Raw genomic sequence first — 13,614 nt, 5'->3', positions numbered from 1 at the left:
TTGCGTGTGACACACCTGCACGTACAAACGATTCCAGAAATACCCACGAGCACGTTCCCTCGTTTTCAGGGGGCAAAACACCACCTGCACACGCGTGTGCAGCGTGCACCTACGTGCAACACGTGTGCACCGCCTCCCACGAGGATAGACTCGCAAACGCACTTGTGCAAGCCCTGCACTGAGTAACACGTCGCCCCGCGCCAACAACAGCGCGAACGCCACCCCCCCACCCCCCCCCGGCGGGCAGGAGACGCACTCGCGGCCCCGGGCTGGGCTTCGGCGGCGGGACCGGCCCCCGGCGGGTGGGGGGAGCAGGAAGAGGAGGAGGAGGAGAAGAGGCAGGAGGAGGAGGAGACTCGTCCGCAGCGTCCCGGCTCGCGCGGGCTCTCCGCACCGACGGCACCGGTGAGGAGCGGGACGGGCGGGACGCGGCGCGGCGGAAAACTTGCGGGAAACTTTGTCGGGGACGGGGGGGCGGTCGCGCCGGAACGGGACGGAAGGGACAAGACAGGTCGCGCGACTTCGCGCTGGGACGGGCGATCCCGGGCCCCGCCGAGTCAAGCCCTGCGGGAGCTGCCCAGCCGCGCTCCGCGGGAGCTGCGGGCCGCGGAGGGAGCGGAGGAATGCGGAGGGTCCCGTGGGCCCGCGGCGCCACCGCCCGCGGCGGAGTGACAGCGGCCGCGGCCAATGGGGAAGCGCGGGCGACAGGCGGCTCCGCCCGACGGGTATCCGCGGCGGATGGGGCGGGGGAGAGGGGCCGCGCGCGTCTTCGGTGGGAGCTGTGGGGGTGCGCTGGGTCCATCCGAGCTCGCGTGGGTACTGCACTGCCGGATCTGCTGTGCCGGTTCCTGCCGGGACCTGGATCTGCTCCTCAGGGCCGCAGGACATCACAGGCTAAGGCTCGCCTTGGCCTTGTACCAAAACTTCATCATTTCTACCCAATGTCACAAGATAAATTAACTTTTTCAGCCGTGCAAAGCCCAGAATTCCATCAGCCGCTGCTCCAGCTCTCATCCCGACCAGATCTGGCAGCCAGTCAGAGCTGCACCATCCCAAAAACCTGCCGGGAGGCTGTGGGCTGGCTGTGGCTGGGTCTGTACTTATTCTATTAGGACACAAGCAGCCTCCCATTACGGTTTCCCAGAGCGGTTTACCCGCCTGCCCATGCCGGGTGTGAGGTCCCTGCTGGGACGTTGGTGGGCAGCACAGGCCCTTTGTAGCAGCGTCACTGGAGAGCATGCACAGCCATGCCATGCAGCCTCCCATCACGCCAGTTTGGCAGCTCCATCTCCTGTTCCAAAGCTGTTCCTGCCTTGATGGCAGTGGATCCATGCTTTAACCCTCACTGGAGCAGCTGAGGTGCAGTTGGTTTCCCCTCATCACAGCTCTGGGGATGGTCTTGGAGGCCCACAGATGATGTCATCTGGGTGACCTCATGAGGATGACATCATTCAGATAACATGTAGACCATTGTTGTATCCCGTGTGCTGGCAGAGGTGTCTGGGCCAGGCTGGGGCAAGCTGCTGATGGCTGTGGTCCTTGCTGGAGACCTCACTGATTCTTCATGGGGGAACCCTGCTGAGGCCATCACCAGAGACCTCTTCTTAGGGTCCTTACCAGTGTCTTTGTTGGAGACCTGGCTGAGGCCATCATTTGGCTCTTTGCTGGAGTCATCACCAGGGAACTCACTGAGGACATTGCCAGTCCTCACTAGGGAGCAACATGGTTGGGTAGAAGGTGTCCCTGCCCATGACAAGGAGTTAGACTGAATGATCTTTAAGGTCCCTTCCAACCCAAACCAGTCTATGATTCCATGATTCTGTGACATGTCCAGGGTCCACACCAGTCACCTCGTCACTCAGTGTGCCACCCCTCAAATCCCCAAGGGCTCCACTGACCCCTCCTGTCTCCCGCAGGTCCCTGGCTAGTGATGGCCACGTCCTAGGGCAGACTCACCATGAGCCAGAGCGGGGCCTCGCGCCTGGCGGGCTCGCCTCCGCTGCCGGGGGGCTCGCTGCTGGCGCTGCTGGCCCCTGAGCCCTCCCCGTCCCCCCCCAGCGGGACGCCCTCACCAGGGCCCCCCCCGGCACTGCTGGAAGGGGACTGGGAAGGGCGGGAGGAGCTGCGACTGCGGGAGCTGGAGGAGGCACGGGCACGCGCGGCGCAAATGGAGAAGACAATGCGGTGGTGGTCGGACTGCACAGCCAACTGGAGGGAGAAATGGAGCAAGGTGCGAGCCGAGCGTAACCGGGCCCGCGAGGAGGTGCGGCAGCTTCGGCATCGCCTGGAAGCCCTCACCAAAGAGCTGGCCAACCTGCGCCGTGACCGTGACCGCGACCGCGACCGCGACCACAACCGGGACCGGGACCATGACCGTGACCGGCTGCATGGGGCGGAGGGAGAGGCTGACCCAGAGCATGAGCCCGTGCGGGATGTGGGGGCCGAGGCACCCCCGAAAGCCAAGGTGAGGGGCATGGGGTGTCTGCCTGCGGGTGGTGGGGTGCCCACCCCACACACTGCCTGCGTGTATCCCCAAACCACCCCTGTCTGCAGCTGACCACAAGGCTGCTCCTGCCCTGACAAGGAGAGCTGTGTAGGGGCTCAGACCCCTCTCAGAGCAGCGGGAGGGCTCAGACCTGTCTCAGAAAAGTCATGGCTTAGACCCCTCTTGGAGCAGGATTTTGGCCTCAGACCCCTGTCAGAGCAGTACTGAAGGGACGGGCCTCTCTTGAAGCAGCACTGGGTGTCAGACCCCTCTAGGAGCAGTATCGTGGGGGTCCCGGCCCCCTCTAGCCCTGTGCAGGGAGGTCACATTGGCACTGGCTCTGGTCCCTTTCTTTGAGCTTTCCCTTTGGAGGTGTTGGGCAAAAGTCTTTGTGCCAATCGAGGGGACAGTGACACCAGCAGTGCTGATGGCATCTCCCAGCGACAGCTACAATGCCAGGGTGTCTGTATGGGCTTCTGGCAGAGCTCTGTGCTGAGGGAGGAGGAGCAAGAGGGAGGAGGGGATACCAGAGCCACACCAGGGATGCTCCCAGCTGCTCCAGCCATTCCCATTCTGCTGTCATTGTCTCTGTCATGACACGTGTCAAAGACCCCATGACAGAGAAGTCACCACTTCAGGTGCCATGAGGTGCTGTTTCAGTCTACCCCATGGCATTGCTGCCAAGCAGCACGTCTGGGACTAACCTAAGCATCCCCTGGGAGGACAGGTCCCTCTACACCAGCCTCAGGGCATCCCTGGGGACAGGAGAGAGGGATGCTGCTGGGTTCGGCTGGAGGGATGTTCTTGGTTATGGGATGAAGGGTGAGCTCTGCAGAGCGTAGGAAGCCAGGGCTCTCGCCTCACCCTGTCCCCTGTGTTGAGCCACCTGCGGTTCCACAGGATCTGGAGCTGATGGAAAACATCTTGGCGAGCAAGCAGGACGAGAGCTGGGAGCAGCGGAGCAGCCGGGCCTCCTTCACCCGGCAGGAGCGGAGCCGCCTGCTCTGGGAGGATGTCAGCATCATGGAGGAGGATGCCACCAAAGTCACTGCCCTCAAGCTGAGGCTGGATGAGTCCCAGAAAGTGCTGCTCAAGGAGCGGGAGTGAGTGCTCAGGCCGTCACCTTTGTGAGGTGCCAGCCGAGCCCAGCATGGTCCCCACCAGGATGGGACATCTCATGGTGTCCTAACGGTTGTCTCCAGTGTTGTCTCTCCTCAGGGACAAGCTGGCACTCAGCAAGAGCATCGAGAAGCTGGAGGGCGAGCTCAGCCAGTGGAAGATCAAGTATGAGGAGCTCAATAAGAATAAGCAGGAGATGTTGAAGCAGGTAAGCAAGGTGCCTGGGGACCAGGGGTGCGCCAGGGGGTGGCCTGTCCCCCAGTGGGCAGTATGTATTCTATGGATGGACATGGTGACCTATAGCCACCTCCCCATCTCCAGGGTGCTCACTAAGAGTCTTAATTACTGCTGTTGAGCCAGTTGGTATATCCACAGAGGTTGGGTAGACGGGTACAGGCAGGGTTTGGGTGGTACAAGGTGGGTGTTCGCTGCCTGCCTTGGATGCTGTCCCCCTCCCAGCTCAACATCCTGAAGGAGATCCACCAGGACGAGCTGGGGCGCATCTCCGAGGACCTGGAGGACGAGCTGGGCGCTCGCTCCAGCATGGACAAGAAACTGGCTGAGCTGCGAGCAGAGGTGAGGATGATACCCAGAATGGGGGATGCAGGGAGCAGCGAGGAGGGTCCTTGCTGCCCCCCAGCCACACCATGTCCCTGTCCCAGATGGAGCGGCTGCAGGCAGAGAACGCGGCTGAGTGGGGCCGGCGGGAGCGGCTGGAGACAGAGAAGCTCAACCTGGAGCGGGAGAACAAGAAGCTGCGAGCGCAGATCGAGGACCTGGAGGAGGTGCTGGCTCGCAAGCGGCGCCAGACTGCCAGCGCCCTGGACACTGACCTCAAAACCATTCAGGCCGAGCTCTTTGAGAAGAACAAGGTGCTGTCCCATCCCTGACACCCCCTCCCTGGGTGACCATGTCACTTCAGTGATGGCTCAGCATTCCCCAGGACCTTCTCAAGCCCAAACTCTGCTACCATCCATCCTCTGAGAGGTGGCAGTGATCCCATCCTTGCTCCATCAGCTCTTCTGTCATGGGGAAGGGTGGTGGGAGAGATCCCTTGAGAGGAAGGAGGGGGCACCCAGTGGTGGGGTGGCTCTTGCCCGCTCAGACCCCCACCGCATGCCCATCATAGGAGCTGGCTGACCTGAAGCATGTCCATACCAAGCTGAAGAAGCAGTACCAGGAGAAGATGGCTGAGCTGGCCCATGCCAACCGCCGTGTGGAGCAGCATGAGGGTGAGGTGAAGAAGCTGCGCCTGAGGGTGGAGGAGCTCAAGAAGGAGCTGGCCCAAGCTGAGGATGAGGTGGGGAAGCTCGAGCTGGTGAAAGAGGGCTTGGGGTGTGCAGCTCCACTCAATCACTGACAGCCCCATCCCATCCCATCCCACATCATCCCATCCCATCCCACAGCTGGATGAGGCCCACAACCAGACACGGAAGCTGCAGCGGTCACTGGATGAGCAGACGGAGCAGAGTGAGAGCTTCCAAGTGCAGCTAGAGCACCTGCAATCACGGTGAGCAGGGGAATGGGGTTGGCTGCAGTGGGTACCCCCAACATACTGTGATGGGGTGATGTTCTCTTCACCACCATCTCTCAACCACCATCTGCCCTGTTGAGCACTGGGCTAAGCATGTCCAGACTGCCTCCAGCATCCTAGGAGGGTGCGCAGACACCCTTGGAGCAGCCTTCACGTCCCAGTTCAACCAGCGCAAAGCTGCCCACAGACCAGTACAGCCCAATCTGAAGCTGCTTGGTTTTCAAACTGCCAGTACCAGGGTTAGGGCAGGCTCCAAGCATCTCACACTGGTTTGGGGAGGCAGGAGGTGGGATTTATTGCCCTTGAAAACATTGCCTGGCCTCGCTTTGCCTCCCCAGCAGCAAAGAGCTGAAATGGCCATGAGAGATCGATGCTGCATCTCCGGGAGGTGCTGGAGAGTGTGTTTATCATCTTCCTTTATTTTATTTGCACATTGTCATTAAATCATAGAGGAATAATGGAGGCTCCATCTTCCCCCCTCCTGCACTCCACCTTAAATAATTCATGCTTTCCAGTAAAACACAGCAAACTGGTCGGATCTGACCAGCTCCTGGGCTTTTGGATTTCAAATTTGATTCATAAATTTTCATGCAAAGGTGAGCAAGAAGCTAAAACTACCACAGGCTCCTGGGGATTGGGGAGCCCAATTTTAGGGGCCATCTCTCCCTGCTCTGCACTCCCTGTGGGTCTGCAGTGCCCAGCGTGGTGATGTCTGGCCCTGGAGCATTGTAGCTGGTGCCTGCCTTGTGCTTCTTAGCCCCACACTGGAGGTGCTGGTGCCACAGGGATGGACCCTGCCAGGGTGCAGGCTGCTGAAGGGGCAGGGGGGGCTGGTCTATGCCCACTGTCCCTGGCCGCAGCAGCTCCCCCTTGGCAGGCTCCGGAGGCAGCAGAGCACCCCACTCTTCAGCAAGATGCGCAGCACCCGCTTTGGCCCTGATGACACTGGGGATGGCACCAGTGACCCCGACGAGGATGAGGACCTGCAGATCCAGGTGCCCTAGAGCCCTGGGTCACCACCACAGGGATGTCCCCTGGTGGGCCTCTGCCCACAAGCACCTGTCACTGAGTGGTGACCCTCATATATATGGGGAAACGGAGGCATGGGGAGGGCTTTGCCCAGGGATGCTCCAAGCTTGCTGCCTCTTGAGCAGCGTCCATTGCCCCTCGGCCACCAGCATCTCATGGGGACACAAATGTGGCCTCCAAAGGCAGCATCCCTGAGCAGCCCAGAAAGAGAAAGCACAGGGCAGAGGGGGGCACCTAGCCCTGTTGGAAGCCACACTCTCCTGCCCTCATTTTCTATGTGTATTATATACATGTATGTATTTGTATATGATTTTTTTTACTAAAAATACAGAGCCCAGAGGGGCCTAGGCTCTGGTGGTGTCTGGAGTTGCTGGTCTGTCCCCACGCTGGAGCAGGGATAGGGAATGGGAGGAGATAGCATTGGGGTTGAATGTGTGGCTGCTGGTGTCACCGCACTGCCACTGCTGCCCCCACACCTGGGGATGAGCCCAGCACATGGGTAAAACCTATCGCTGTGCCTGCAAAGGAAGAAGCAGGGAGGCTTGTGACCACGAAGGGGCATGCATGGCTGCAGTGGGCAGGCAAAGGTGCTCACCCATGGGTGCAGAGGTTGTCACCGTGGGTGTAGGGATACTCACCCACGGGTTGTGACCTGCCCAGCCCAGCCCAGCCCCAACAGCGCAGGGCCTTGCATGGCTTTGGAAGAGCTCAGACTCAGCCTTATTAAAAATTAATATTTTGGTGAGGTAATCCCTCCTCTGCCTTTTAATTGATTGGCTAAAAGCATGCCTCTTTTCTGCTCATGTTATTACTTGGGATTTTTTTAATGCCCTTTTATTTCCAGTGATTATTCATTTCTTTATGGCCCCACAAATGGGACTGCGGGGCTTGAAGTGCCTGTGGCAGAGTCAGCAGAGTTTTAGGGAGCACAGGGGGGTCGGGGGTGAGGAAGTGTCCCCAGCCTGAGCCTGGAGACAGCCCGAGACAGCAGCTTGGGCAGAGGCTGCCGCCAGTCTCTGCGGGACGTTCACTCTGAAGCCTAACGATGTGCGCGCGTGGAAACCTCTGTGCAGGGCGCCCGGCTGTGGCTCTGGTTGGGCTGAGCCGTGCCCGGAGGGACGGAGGTGGCCCGGGGGGTGGGGCCTTGAGGGCGGGCCTTGGGCGGGGCCGCGCGGAGCCGGGGCTCACAACGTCGCGGAGCCGCCGCCGACAGCGCGGTGAGCGGGTAAGGCCGGGAGGGACACGGCGGGAACCGACTGCGGGACGGGGGGGGTGACTCAGGACGGGGCTTGGCCGAGGCGCGGGGCGACAGGGCGACACCGCGGGGGGTGACAGCGCGAAGAAGGACGGTGCCGGTGGGAGCGGCGAGGACATGGCGGTGATGGAGAGGTCGGGGGTGCCCGGGTTCGCAAGCGACCGAGGTGACAGATCGGGGCTAGGCTGGGGATAGGAGTTGCCCCCCTGCATCTCTGAATTCCCTCAGGGGGATGTTCCCCTCAGAGGCTACGACCCCTCTGGGGACACTGGGGTGCTCCCATCACCCCCGTGCCTGGTCCCAACGAGCCACCCCGGAGCAGAGCCCAGGGTGGGGGTATCCCAGCAACGGCGCCAGCCTGGCTCCTCCTGGGTACACACACATGATACAAGCCATCCCGGTGGTACTAAACAGCCTGTGGCAGTGGCTGGAGGGGAATGTTGGCGTGTAGTCCCTCTGGGCTGCTGTGGTGGGATGGATGGGAATGGATTCCCCCTGATGCTGGAGCTTTGGGGACCTGACATGACCGGAACAGAGCTTCTTGGGGATGGCCCATGGTCATCCTTTTAGGGGGGATTTTTCCAGCTGGGAAAGGAGCTTGGTCCCTGCCTGGTCCCACTGCAGAGCTGGGGTCCCCTCTCCTTGGGCAGTGGGACCAGGCACAGCCTGCAGTAGGGCTGGAGGGAGGCTGGGCTGTGCCGACAGGTGTGAGGTTGGAAGCCAGGGTCCCTTTGGCACTCAGAGCCAAAACATCCCTTGGCAGAGCGGGCTTGGCCAGGCAGGAGGTTGTTAACGCTGAACCCTACTGATGCCCAGTGGCTGGGGCCATGTTGCTGCCCAAGGAAGCCCGATGGGAGGAAGGAGGAGCAGGGAGAGATGATGGAGACCCATGGGCAAGGTCCAGCGTGGGTGTCCCTTGAGACACAGGTTGGGGGTGGTGGTGGGGGACTGCTCATGCCTGGCTCTGCCACGCTGACAGGGGTTAATACCGGACTGTTCCACTCAGATGGTTCAGGCAGCGAAGGGAGGAGAAAGAGGAGGTGGAGGAGTGGGAGGAGGAGGAGGAAGATGTCAGCAGGGGATCTGTCATTTCTCTTTTCCAGTCAGGATGGGCAATGCCGCTAGCACCAAGCTGGGCCACCGGTGAGGCGGAGGGAGGGGGGGTACAGAGGAAGAGGATGGAGAGGGGGGGGCGAAGGTGAAGGCAGCCCCCCCCTCCCAAAATATCCCTCACCCCATCGGGCCGTCGCCATGGCAACGAATTTTAACGACATCATCAAGCAAGGCTATGTGAGGATGAAGAGCAGGAAGCTGGGGGTGAGCGAGGGTCTGGGGGATCCGGGGGGGGGCCCACCGGTCACAAGGGTGACCCACCAACGTGTGACATCTCGTGGCACACTGCGCCCCTGGGTTTGGGTGGAATCAGAGGCATTTTGGGGGTGGGGGGAGGATGTGACTTTTTGGTCCCCAAATCATCCATGAACCCCAGAAGCCTCAATCCTCCTCCAGTGGCACCCCCCCAGACACTGGACACAGTCACCATGGAAGCTCGGGAGTGTCCCTGAGTTCCCTCCCATGCCTCAGTTTCCCTCCAGACCCATTTTTGCACTGAGGATGTCCCATGCTGGTGGGGGCGGGGGCTGCTGGGTGTGAATTAGGGGGTGAAGGAGTGCAGCATCCAGAGGTTGAGGGTCGGGGGGTTGTTCACCTCCACCATCGCTTGGAGCTGGCAGCAACGAGCATGCTGGGTAATTCCACGCTAATTAGGGAGAACAAAGAGAGAGCGGGCTTGAGGAGGGGACAAGCTTGGGGACATCGCCCCGCCATCCCCAGAGGCAGCGGCTGCAGGAGAGGGGCAGGGGAGATACTGGGATGGGATGTCCCCTTGGGAGCCTTGTCCATGCTCATTAGTTAAGCCCTGTAATTAGCGTTGGCAGGGGTGGAATGATGGCAGTTCTGGGATATCCGCAATGCCAGCATCCCCTCCTGTCCCCAGGGTCAGGAGGAGTGAGAGGGGTGCTGGGGCAGGGATGGATGGGGCCATGGGGACAGGGACCCCCAAACCATGCTGTGTCGCAGATCTACCGGCGGTGCTGGCTGGTCTTCCGCAAGTCCTCCAGCAAAGGGCCCCAGCGCCTCGAGAAGTACCCGGATGAGAAATCGGCATGCCTGCGTGGGTGCCCAAAGGTGAGGGGTCCTGGGGGGATGGGGGGACCCCATGACTGTATGAGTCTCTCCTCACCTGGACTTGCTGGGCTGGAGCTGGGTACCTGTCACCACATGCACTTCAGTGGGATGCTGCTGGAGCTGGGTGCAGGAACCAGGGTCTGGGTGCAATGGGAACAGGGTCTGGTTGCAGGAACAAGGGTCTGGGTGCAGCAGGAACTACAGTCTGGGTACAGCCGGGGTGCCCCCCCCACCTCCTCCACAGGTCACTGAGATCAGCAATGTCAAGTGCATCACCCGACTGCCCAAGGAGACCAAGAGACAGGCTGTGGCCATTGTTTTCACTGATGACTCAGCCCGGACCTTCACCTGTGATTCAGGTAGGGGCAGCGCCCAGGGTAAGGGGGGGGTGTGCTGGTGGGACTCCTCGGGCTGGCAAGGGTTGCCCAGGGCTGGGGGTGCTGGTGGGACACCCCAGGCTGGCCGGGGCTGCCCAGGGGCTCCGTGGTGCCTTGCAGAGCTGGAGGCAGAGGAGTGGTACAAGACGCTGTCAGTGGAGTGCCTGGGTGCCCGCCTGAATGACATCAGCCTGGGGGAGCCCGACCTGCTGGCGCCCGGCGTGCAGAGTGAGCAGACGGGTGAGCACGGAGTGTTGGGCGCTTGTGGGGCTCGGCCACGCTACAACCCCCATGAGCCATTTTCTATCTTTTATCCCCCTCTCCAGACCGGTTTAACGTGTTCCTCCTCCCCTGCCCCAACCTTGACGTTTATGGCGAGTGCAAGCTGCAGATCACCCATGAAAACATCTATCTCTGGGACACACGCAACCCACGTGTGAAGCTGCTCTCCTGGCCTCTCTGCTCCCTGCGCCGCTACGGGCGCGATGCCACGCGCTTCACCTTTGAGGCTGGAAGGTGAGATGTCACCTCTGTTGGGACAGGGACCACTGCAGGGTCCTGTTGGGCACAACAGGAGGTGGCAACTGCTGCCAGGGCAGGCCTGACACTGGGATGATGGCCATGGCCTGCATAGGGTGCCCCATGGCCAGGGACGTTTGGAGCTGGTGCTGGTCCCAGCTCAGCATCATGGAGGGAATGCAGGGACAGCACTTGGAAGTGTGGGGAGCTGGGCCAGCTGCCGTCAGGGGTGGTATGTTTTATCATCCCTTGTGCTTGTGAACCCCAGTGACATCCTGTGCCCAATCCCTGCAGGATGTGTGATGCAGGGGAAGGTCTCTACACCTTCCAGACGCAGGAGGGCGAGCAGATCTACCAGCGTGTGCACAGCGCCACGTTGGCCATCGCTGAGCAGCACAAGAGGGTCCTGCTGGAGATGGAGAAGAACGCCAAGGTGAGCTCCAGTGCTCTGTGGGGACACAGCTGGGGGCCAACTTGGGGTGCTGGGTGTCACCCTCATCCCTGTCTCCTCCACCACAGCTGCTGAACAAGGGCACTGAGCACTTCTCCTACCCCTGCACTCCCACCACCATGTTGCCCCGCAGTGCATACTGGCACCACATCACTGGCTCCCAGAACATGGCTGAGTCCTCCAGCTATGCCGGTGAGTATTCCTGGGCTCTCTGAGGAGCTGCCGCCCCTCTAGCCCTGCAGCACACCCCCAGGTGAGCCCACCCTCTGCTTTGTCCCCAGGGGAGGCATACGCATGTGCCCAGGCCAGCTCGGACACCGACCTCCTCAACAGGTTCATCTTGCTGAAGCCAAAGTCCTCCAGAAGTGACCAGCCTGAAAGCAGGGAGCCCACATCATCCCCGTGAGCTGGCAGGGGCAGACGTGGTGGTGGGGGTCCCCCTTTTTCTTCCCTGAGGGGTGGCAAGGACACAGGCAGCTGCCCCTGTGGATCCTCAGGGTCACCCTCTGTGCCAGGACCTTGGGGAGCTGGCACTGGCTTATTGCCTGATGTTACTGGAGGTGACACTGGCTCAGCCTCCTCTGACTTGAAATATATCTTGAATATTTGTATTATAAGTGATTTTTCCTTCTCAGATGAATGCAAACTTCGCAGCCGCTGAAGAGCCCTTGGGCAGAGATGCTCATAGGTTTTTGACTCTTTTGGGGATCCGGCTGGGAGGTGGCAAAGAGACAGGGGAGGTCAAGAAATTCCATGTGTTTCTGCTAGGTGGGAAGGCTGGAGTACCACAGCAGCACTGGAGGCTGTGGCTCTGCCAGGCTGAAGTGTGGGATCCCAGCATCTCACCCCCCCCATGAAGAGTGAGGTGCTCCTGGGGACACCCCACCACCCCCAAGCTGAGTTTTGCACTACTGAAAGCTACTGAATCACTTGCTGTAGAACGGGGATGCCTCAGGAGAACCTGGTTTTCCTCAGGGGGTTGGTGGGGTGAGCAGCCAGGCAGAGCCCAGCTCCCCACCTCAGCACCCCCCAGCTGCCCCTCTGGCCTTGTCCCTGCTTTAGCTGCTGGTGAACAACCCAGGGACCCATTTTGGCTAGTAGCATCTGTTTCTGAGGGGCAGCTTTGTGGCTGTAAGTATTCCCTGGGCAGAGCAGGAGAGAGCTGTGTTTCTGTGCATTCCGATTGTCCTTGCTCCTTCCTTGCCCGCCACTGGGTGACAGCCCTTTCCTGGTGGGGAGCTGGGCATCATGTGCTGAACTCAAAAGCAATTGATTTTTTTCCTAGTTCTATTTATTGACCTCCTTTAGAAGGGCTATCTTTTTATTGCTGTGCAAACCTTGGTGTTTCTTCGGAGTCTTATTTCAGTCTGGGTTGGGTGGTTGGTGGGTTTATTTCCACCCTTAAAGTTCCACGTCTGTGCTTGGGCAGCAGGAGTGTTGTTATGTGGGAACCTGTGGTCTGTAAATACTGTCTCTTGGGTTGGTGTAGCTTGTGGCTGAGGCTGGGGGGTGGTGGGATGGAGAAGGGCTGCTCCTAGCCGCATGTTCTCCCTTGGGGAGAGGTGTCACTCCTGGCTACACACCTCATCTGGAAAGGATTTAACATTTATTACCAAAAATGCTTGGGTTTCCTTTCTTCATTTTTAAGGAGTCGCTCAATGAATAAACAACCCTTATCCACCCTTCCTATGTGTCTGTTCCATCCAAACACACTCCGGAAGTCCAAGTGTCTGCCAGAGAGAAAAGTGCTGATGCGGGGAGATTTCCTACCACTGCTGGCAGCGTGCTCGGCTCAGGGCTTTGTTCCGCCTCCAGCCATGGCCAGGCTAAGTGAAGGCTAAAACCGGTGGGGAGGGGAAAAGGGTGGAGGCAGTTGCCACCTTCCATTAAACAACCCCAAGTAAAGCAGGATGCCAGCACCCCACTGCCACCCCTCACCTCCAGCAGCCCATGGCTCTGAGGATGGCCCAGAGCAGCAGTGGCTCCACATCCCCAGGCAAAGGAGTTTCAAGACACTCCATCTCCCAGCTCTTTCAGAACTGTGCCAGTTCAGTGACCCATGAGGTCAGAGCCATGCTAGTCAGGGCAGTGCTCTCTCCAGGCATACGGACAGGTCGTGGAGAGCTGGCTGTGCCACAGCAAGGACATGGAAGCAACAACAGCACTGACTCCAGCTGCTCTCTCCAGCCCATGAGCACCCACCCCTGCTCCCCAAGCTGTCTCCCTGCCCCACATCCACACTGGGATAAGCACTGTGGCACACACACATTTCCCTCCCTCCCAGCCGCTGCAGTAAGGAAGAGGCAGATCTCTCCAGGAACATGTCACCAAGCAGCTCATCCTAAGTCCTTCTGGGTGCTGATGGAGGGAACAAGAAGGGCTGACCCAGACATTTGCTGAAGCCCTTAAGCTGCTGCCAGAGTGGTCATGGTCTGGGACCTGCACCAAGCTCCAGCAAGCCATGGAACCCACCTTGGGGCTGTGAGCAGACAGGAAGCTATCAGCCAGGGATTATTAGTGACAAGCTCCCTGCCATGCGTTCTCCTAACATAAAGATTAGGAGAGCACATGGGTAGAGTCTGCTCCAGAGTTTTTAAATACAGCTAAGCCTGCCCAGCCCACCTGGGCTCCCCTGCAGCACTGCTTTCTGCAGCATCT

At 60.0% G+C, this 13,614-nt stretch overlaps 2 protein-coding genes across 2 annotated transcripts; both read left to right on the top strand.

The window, feature by feature from the left end:
- Nucleotides 1–366: 366 nt before the first annotated feature.
- On the top strand, nt 367–6,142 carry CCDC102A (coiled-coil domain containing 102A; the record flags this gene model as incomplete). Its single annotated transcript, XM_080637627.1, has 9 exons — nt 367–405; nt 1,917–2,464; nt 3,386–3,588; nt 3,704–3,812; nt 4,064–4,180; nt 4,267–4,476; nt 4,734–4,904; nt 5,011–5,114; nt 6,016–6,142. Exons 2-9 carry the CDS (start codon nt 1,958–1,960, stop codon nt 6,140–6,142), a joined length of 1,548 nt encoding a protein of 515 aa, XP_080493753.1. The 5' UTR covers nt 367–405; nt 1,917–1,957.
- Nucleotides 6,143–8,673: 2,531 nt separating this feature from the next.
- On the top strand, nt 8,674–11,362 carry DOK4 (docking protein 4; the record flags this gene model as incomplete). Its single annotated transcript, XM_080638037.1, has 8 exons — nt 8,674–8,739; nt 9,502–9,609; nt 9,854–9,968; nt 10,107–10,226; nt 10,313–10,502; nt 10,800–10,938; nt 11,025–11,148; nt 11,238–11,362. 8 exons carry the CDS (start codon nt 8,674–8,676, stop codon nt 11,360–11,362), a joined length of 987 nt encoding a protein of 328 aa, XP_080494163.1.
- Nucleotides 11,363–13,614: the final 2,252 nt, after the last annotated feature.

The sequence above is a fragment of the Psittacula echo genome, assembly GCF_963264785.1.
Source record: "Psittacula echo genome assembly, chromosome: Z".
NCBI classification, from domain to species: domain Eukaryota; kingdom Metazoa; phylum Chordata; class Aves; order Psittaciformes; family Psittacidae; genus Psittacula; species Psittacula echo.
This window is presented reverse-complemented; position numbering and strand designations above follow the sequence as displayed.